The 8,210-nt window shown below is 40.9% G+C and overlaps 1 protein-coding gene across 1 annotated transcript in view; it reads left to right on the top strand.

Moving 5' to 3' along the window:
* slc15a4 (solute carrier family 15 member 4) overlaps positions 1–8,210 on the top strand; it is a 31,515-nt gene that overhangs the window by 1,243 nt on the left and 22,062 nt on the right. The window contains exons 2-6 of the mRNA XM_035658635.1: positions 542–1,157; positions 3,842–4,134; positions 4,844–4,985; positions 5,239–5,319; positions 7,830–8,010. Of these exons, the coding sequence (XP_035514528.1) occupies positions 579–1,157; positions 3,842–4,134; positions 4,844–4,985; positions 5,239–5,319; positions 7,830–8,010 (1,276 nt within the window). The 5' untranslated portion in view covers positions 542–578. The remainder of the gene's footprint in view (positions 1–541; positions 1,158–3,841; positions 4,135–4,843; positions 4,986–5,238; positions 5,320–7,829; positions 8,011–8,210) is intronic.

Here is an 8,210-nt window from a genome sequence, read left to right as displayed (position 1 = left end):
TGTGTGTATGTAAATGTGTGTGTGTGTGTGTGTGTGTGTGTGTATATATGTTATTTACAAATCGACATGCTACAAACTGGCTCCTCTTCCTCCGTTTCATCCCCAGAGTCAGAGTCCTGGTTGGAGCCGCTGTGGATCAGCTGTGAGCCTGTTTCTCTGCTGGGTCCTCTTACTCCTGTCCTTTGAGCTCCCCAACTATCATAAAAATATTATATATATACAAATTTCATGTCGCAGTTATAACGGCCAAATTAATTGCGATTCACGATATTCTTGTGATAATCTTCAAAAACTCACTGGAACCACTTTACCTCACATTTAGTTACAAAACACACATTTTTATTGGCTCACTGCTTGTTGTTCTTTAGCTTTGAATCCATAATATTTCCACATATCTGGTTTATTGGACGGGTGTTTTTTTTTATCACGATACGCGATAATATCGTATACTGTTTCGAGTTTGTTCCAAGAAAACTATTTGTATGTGTGGTAACACACGTCTGGAGGGGATCTTTAACCTCCTTTTGTATTTTCTTCACAGGTTTGAACTCTTACTCAGCGAGAAGCACCTGTTGAGAATGGCCAACGACAGGGATGCCAATGAGAGCACCCCTCTTTTGGACTCAGACTCTGGGAACAGACCTCCACCACCGTCAGTTTTCCAGGGAAGGAGACTGGCATGTGCAGCCATCCTGCTGGCTGAATCATTAGAAAGGATTGCGTTCTACGGCATCACATCCAATCTTGTCCTTTTTCTCAATGGTAGCCCCTTTTATTGGGAGGGCACTCAGGCGAGTCAGGCGCCTCTGATGTTCATGGGAGTTACTTACCTGATTTCGCCCTTCGGAGGTTGGCTGGCGGACGCATACCTTGGGAAATTCTGGACAATTGCTTCAAGTTTGATCCTGTATTTTCTTGGCATGCTATTTTTCCCTTTCATTTCAAATGAAGGCACCAGGATACAGCTATGTGGAGAAGAGGTGGCGTTTCCGGTGCAACCTGCGGAGTGTCTGAGCACTAACAGTACCCCACCGAGCAATGTAACCTGCCCCATTCGTGCCCCATATTGTGGCCCAGTAGTCTACAGCGGGCTGTTTTTAATTGCATTAGGTGTGGGGACTGTGAAGTCCAACATCACTCCCTTTGGGGCAGATCAGGTAGAGTATGAACCACTTTCACATCCTAAAAGTCTGCATCAAATAAAGAATGCTAAAAGGATACAAAGAATTCATTATGGTAGGAAAGCCTTTGGATAGGATGTGTTTTCTTACACAGGCCTGTATAAGATTGGGTATGCAGTGTAACATCATGAACATGTGATGGGATTTCTCACAGTTCCCTTAGACACGCATGCCTCTGATCATCATGGCAGTTTATAGGTATTTCTATTATAAAGTTGACTTTAGACTGCATTTAGAGCCCCTTTATTTCTCTCACTCACACTAATGTACACAAACACACGAGCACAATGCCTGGGATTATACGTTGGTGGTAAAAAGAAGTGAAACACAACACAGTTTGTTGGCCAAATAATGTAAGATTATACAGATGAGCCGCTACAACAGGGGTCCCACACTCTTCTAGGGTTGGGGCCACTGCTGGTATTGCCACTTCCATGTTCAAGTACTACAAGAAATTGCAATATTCCAGAAATCCCCCACTGTGCTGACAGTTTGAGACCCCCGCTCTACAAGAAGCAGCCATAGAAATGGGAAAGTTCATCAATGGGGTGATTGTTTTTCAAAATAATCTAACCAGGGGTGGGTAAAAGCTTTCAAAGGGAACTGGCGTGGTGAATATGATTAGTACTTGAGCCCACTAGGCTCATTACAAGATTTTCACATTTTTGTCAGTGCTCCCTTTGAACATGTTCAAACGCACACAATACACAAACAACATCAAGCAAAATCCATACATCGGAGGGAAACAAAAGAGAAACACAGAACCTCTTACAGCAGCACACGACAGAAAAAAACAGCAATACATAGAATAAACCAGCTTCATTTTACCGGTGCCAGTGGTTGTTAACCTGAAAATCATTATAAGACTTGACAAAACATGTTTTTAGTAGTGAAAATGTAATAGGAGCTCAACTCTTTGAGGCACAATTTTCCCACTAATTCTCCTCCAGCTGAAAATCCTAATTAAGTGGGGAGAGGGAGCTGTTAATACTTGAAATGTGCAAGGTTTGAGTAAAATTGAAAAATTTCCTGTTACATGCGGCTCGATTTCTGTCTAAGAAATAATTGCATCCTCTTGCAGAGTGAAAATTGCCACAGTCAGTTTTGTAAGTTTAAAGAAAAAAAATATTAATATACAATTTGGGCATCGTAATCATGAAGTAAGAGTTTTACTGGGGCTGCTGTTGCCTCTGTGTAGGAGTGGGTGGGGGAAAGATCTGATTTTTGTCCTGTTATGAGTCACTGCAGATGTAATGTCTATCAGCCTATGACCAATGTAATACTAACTCACCATATTCTGCATTTGATGGAGGGCCAACACTGAAACAAGACAGTAAATTAAATGTTTGTCTTGTCCCGAGGCTGGAGGGAACACAGCCGCTTATCGATCTTGTGTCAAAACTAAACGTACCCCCCCGCTCTATGTCTGTATTCTTTTAAAATGCAGTTGTTGGAAGCACATGACAGTCACCTGCTTAGTTGGAGCTTGATGACTAATTTTCTAACTGCACTGAGCATCCGCAGAGAGGAACCCCAGAGAGATTTATGCTCCGCCTCGGCTCGTGAGTGCCGTGACATTATCTCCCCAATAGTTAATTGTAGCTGTACCGCTGTATCTTCTGTGCTCGCATATAAAAGACATATCCACTTCATCACACGCTGATATAATCTTTTCCTCCACGAGGATAACTGTATGTGGAATGGATCAGTGCCATTATGAGAATAATATTATTTGCTTGCATAGACATTTAACTGAATTTATTGCTGTTTTGGTAAGCTAATGGTGTAGGCTATCATAGCAGATTCTGTAAGAATTTTCTAAGCCACAGTAAGCTGATAAAGAATGAACCAGAAGTTGCTGTTTATTTTGGTTTTTCTCCCCGACATAAAGGAGAAAAATCTCCTGTTGCTTCTACCAACTTTATGCGGCTGTAGACAGTCCAGGCAATTAATTCAATAATGGAAAACAAAACCCCAATGTGTGGACTGAAACTTGACTTCACATCCTTGTCAGTTTCAGCTTGTGATCGTTGTTCCTCTTTATCGGCGCAGCTTGTCTTCTCTGTCATGTACTGTCAGGATTTTTTATTTTTTTTCAAGCTATTTAACGTTTTGTTGACTAATGGAAGTGCACTTTAAACGCTAAAGATTCGGTCCGCCTGGAGCTATTTTCCTCATGTGACTTTGAAAACTTGCATATCAAAGTGCTGATGAGCACACTTCTTTTACAGCTGACAAAAGCTGCTAGTTGACAGTCAAAGTGGTGTGACACACAGCTGCGGCAATGTTCAGAGTCCAAGGTCTTTTATATACGAATATAAAATTGCTTTTCTCCCTGTATGTTGTACCAACTTACAGTTAGCACTTAGGGCTGCAACTAACGATATTACAGCCATTTTATCAATTAATCAAGCACTAGTTTGGTCCATAAAATGTCTTATCTTGTTTCATCCAAACCTCAAAGATATTCAGTTTACTGTCATGGAGGAAAATAGTCACATTTAAGAAGCTAAAAACAAAGAATTTGGAATTTTTTTTCTTAAAAAATGACTCAAAATGAGTTAATAGTGTACAACTAATCGATTAATCAACTAACTGTCACAGCCCTGCTTACAACCACATGACTGATTGCTGTCACCCTGCACTGTGTGTTATCTCAGGTGAAAGACAGAGGACCAGAAGCCACGCGTAGATTCTTCAACTGGTTCTACTGGTGCATCAACTTAGGAGCCATCCTGTCTCTGGGAGGTGTGGCCTACATCCAGCAGAACCTCAGCTTTGAGCTCGGCTACATCATTCCCACCGTGTGCCTCGGCATCTCCTTCCTGGTCTTTCTCCTGGGCCGCACCGTCTTCATCAGCAAGCCCGCTGACGGCAGCGCCTTCACAGATATGTTCAAGATCCTGGGCTTCGCCTGCTGCTCCAAGAAACCGAAGGAGCCCAACCTGCTCCGGTGAGAGCGGCACGTCACGTCTGTCATTTCAGAGCATTTTATGTAGCGATGGTAAAAAGATAACATAAAACTGTATTGTCAGGCAATAAAAGTGGTAAATTCATTCCCTCAATGACAAACAGCACGCTCACAATAACTGTGGTGTAGCAAAGCATTCATCAGTATCAATGGGAAGGCTCTTTCCAACAGGAAAGCAAGTATTTTTGTTCATGGCAAAGTTTAGTGGGATGGTGACTCTGATCCAGCGGGGAAACACAACTAGGTGTTGTTGGTAGACCTTTATGTTGAAGCCTCCTTTGATCCCCCTGTATAATTCCCCCCCACTGGTCCAGGCATTCATCTTCATTCCCTGTGGTGAAAAGTTATTCTAAAAGTGCTGTTACTTGACTTTGAACAAAAGTAGCACAATTGGTTCAGAAACTTGACATTGAATATTTTAAGTTGGCCAATCCTGCAGCCTTCCAAGAATTCCTTATTAAGACATTTCCTCCAGAGATGGGGATTATAGGCTTTAGAATAAAGTTTTTTTCCTATCTCTAGAAGTGCTGTTATTTAAGGGTGAGATGTTCACAAAAAAGGCTTTTTTAAGACTCACACTTTAAGAGTTTAGAATAAGTCTAGTATTCTTTATTTATTTCTGTTTCTTTTATGCCATAAATCATACTCTAGTTTTAAATAGTATTTTTTGTTCTTATTTATTCCCCTGAAGCAACAAACCAACACTACTAGACAGCGCCAAAGTGACCTATGGTGGAAAGTTTTCAGAGGAGAAAGTAGATGAGGTGAAATCCCTGGTGAAAATCCTCCCTGTGTTCTTTGCCCTCATCCCGTACTGGACTGTGTACTTCCAGGTAAGATAAACCCATTTCACACTTAATCAAAATGTATGAGCCATGTTTCACACAAGATGAAAAATATGAAGGAATTTAATACGACAATATGAGTTTGCCGGATGCAGATATGCACACGCATGTGTTAATATGAGAGGGAAGATGATTTTCTGTTTCAATATTGGAGAAGAATGGTTTTGCGGCAGACGTCCTGGTGATCATAAAGTGGAGAATTACTTCATGCTGAGACTCTAATCTCCTTATTGCGTTGCAGATGCAGACAACCTACATCCTGCAGGGCCTCCATTTGAGGATTCCTGATAGTGCCTCAAACAGCTCTGCTGACCCCCACCAGGTAAACCTAAGTGCAGACACTCTGTCCAAGTGCCTGTTTCTTGTTTAATTAAAAAATAGCCTCAGTGTGTTGACATCTGCGGCTTGACAGTGTGATTGGTTACATGTTAAACAACTACTGTATGAAGCCCTTGAGTAAATCATACCAGTTTGCTCCAAACTAGATTTCAGTGCTGAAACTAAAGGAGTCAGTAGGTCACTGCAAAACAATGGTAGGCAACAGCTGGAGGCAGCAGCAAACGTTGATAATGCCTTGGGGATTAAGTCAGAACTTTACCTCACAGACTAATACCTCTCAGATTAGCAACCTGGCTGAGATTTTACCTCCAACTGATTCTTCCTGAGTACTGTTGCTGGTGTTTCACTCTGACACATTGGATGTTTTGTTCTGGAGGGGCCTTGATGACTGAATCCCCTGTAGTAACTCCACGTGATACGCGACTCCTCAAATATCAAAGGTTTAAAAATGATGAAACTGGAATAGACTGGGAAGTATGAAATGTACAGTACGCCTGGTCTTCCTTTTGAACAAGCACGTTTGATGTGATAGTGAAGTGCACCGACTTCATGGAAATGTGAAGTGAAACCCTCGCCTGTAAACCGCACAATCGAACCCCCTGCTGTATTAATGACATATACAGTACACACACACATATATTCTTACATTTCACAATAACATGCACTTGACTTGTGATTATTGTGAATTTCCCAACATAGTTTTATTCACTGATATCCCGTTGTGTTGAAGAACTGTATTGTTATTTCCCTTCCATTCACACACGCTATTTAGTATCTTTAAAAAACGGAACTGAGCCTTTCCTGCTGCCAGCCTCGACACTTCGGAACATCAAAGGGGAAGTGAGATTACTGTAGATGCCTCTGTGATTTGCTCCCTCACCTCACCTGACACATTTCAATGACTGAGATGAACAAATACTGTCTGTTCAAAGAAGCAGAGCCCATACTGATGATGATGATAATAATAACCTGGAATGGGAGGCAGCAGTGTGTTGTAATTGGTTATAATTAGATTACATCCTGAGTTTGCTACATGTAGTTCATGTATCCGTGAATGTCCAGTTAATGCTTTTTGAAGGTATTTGTACGTTTTTAAAGTCTAAACCTGCCTTCATATATCTTTATGGTACTCTGTGATGCATATGGAGAAGTGCTTGGCTTGTGACTTTTTATATACAAAGGAAACTCAACTCAGGGGGTGTTTTCAAAATAACACTTTTAAGCAGAGTCCATTTTTCCCATCTTACATTTTTCAATTCTGATATATTTCAGTGTCTGAAAAGGTAAAATTATGCAATATTCCACAAAAAGCAAATATTAGAGAATTGTCCGAAAGGTAAACAGCAGAAATGTGCCATGGTAACAACATGGTGAAAGATTGTTGGTTATCATATTGTGTGTATTTACTCACGTACGGTATTGAATTCTATTGTATTAGTGTTATTGAAAAACATAGAACACAATATGAAAGTGAAAGTATAGTTTTAATTCCTTTAAGGCTCATTGTAATCTATAGTAAGATAAGTGTGTAATACCGTTGTACTGTAAAACCGTGATGAGCCATGCTATGGAGTATATATAGAGTATATGCGTGCAGTACCTACGTACAGTACGTGGTCCATTTGGGGAAGTGGAAAAAGCGGTGCGTCATGCCCACCACAGACCCGGGCCTGTTGGGACACTTCCGTCATTCATGCCACGCTTTCCTTGGCAAAGGAAAAGTCTCTGTTAGAACTTTCTATCATTTTGAATATGATAATGCGCAAACAAGGGAGGAAAACACTCTCTAAGGAGCTGCGTATAGATTGCCAGCGGTGACTCCAAGAAATGGAAATTCAATTTGAGAATAAATGATGCTATCAGAAGTGTTAAACCAGAGACACATCAGGAGCTCAGATGGCACTTGGAATTTGAATTGCAAAAAACATCTCCAGCAGTTTGCAGTCTTTCATTGCTCACTGAATGAGATATTGCCTTAACTTGTAGATGCTTTGTTTGCTCACAATGGATTTTCTCTCTGATTGATATGTCTTCTACTCTGTTTGCTCGGTGTAATTATTCCTTTCATAGATTACACTTTATAGTATTAGATTTAGATTTTTGTTGAAAACATTTATTTTGAATTAAGTCAAGTACACTTTGTCTTATGTGCCACTTACTCATATAAAAAACAACAATACTACGACTATGACAATAGTAACAACAACAATGGTAATTCTATGATTTACTGACATAAATGAAGGACATTTTATTGATTTGACTGTGTGCTTTCTTTTACTGTGAATTAAATAAATACTTTTCATTTTATTATGTTTGGTTTTGTCCACCAGGGGGTGCCAAAGCAATATCAAGCCCCTAGTACACACACTCTCACTCATATACACATAAACACTTGGTGAATTGTGTTGGAATGCACTGATATTCTTTGTAGTTTTCATGCTTTGTTGCCTTTCGCACAGTTTTACCTCCTGTTTCTCCTCTGCATCCCCACAGATGACGTTCCGCTTCCCGGCTGCCTGGCTCACCATGTTTGACGCAGTGCTCATCCTTATGCTGATTCCCCTTAAGGACAAAGTGGTGGACCCCATCCTGAAACGCCGCGGCCTGCTGCCTTCCTCCTTGAAGAGGATTGCAGTGGGGATGTTCTTTGTTATGTGGTCGGCCGTGGCAGCCGGTGAGTGCACCGACAGACATTCCCTCTCCGTGCTGTCACATAAGTAGGCCAGACAAACGCTAATGAAACAACAAAGTTAGAGCTTGTGGTAAATGCCACACATGATCTGCACTTCCAAGGCAACGAGCAATACAGCTGTAGTTCCACATCTACATCATTTATTAATTTTATTGCTATATACTGTTTTTGGAGGACTTTTG

The sequence above is a fragment of the Morone saxatilis genome, unplaced genomic scaffold, assembly GCF_004916995.1.
Source record: "Morone saxatilis isolate NCDOM2014 unplaced genomic scaffold, NCSU_SB_2.0 Contig16, whole genome shotgun sequence".
NCBI classification, from domain to species: domain Eukaryota; kingdom Metazoa; phylum Chordata; class Actinopteri; family Moronidae; genus Morone; species Morone saxatilis.
The sequence above is the reverse complement of the archived record's forward strand: the minus strand, read 5'-3'. Positions and strand labels throughout refer to the sequence as shown.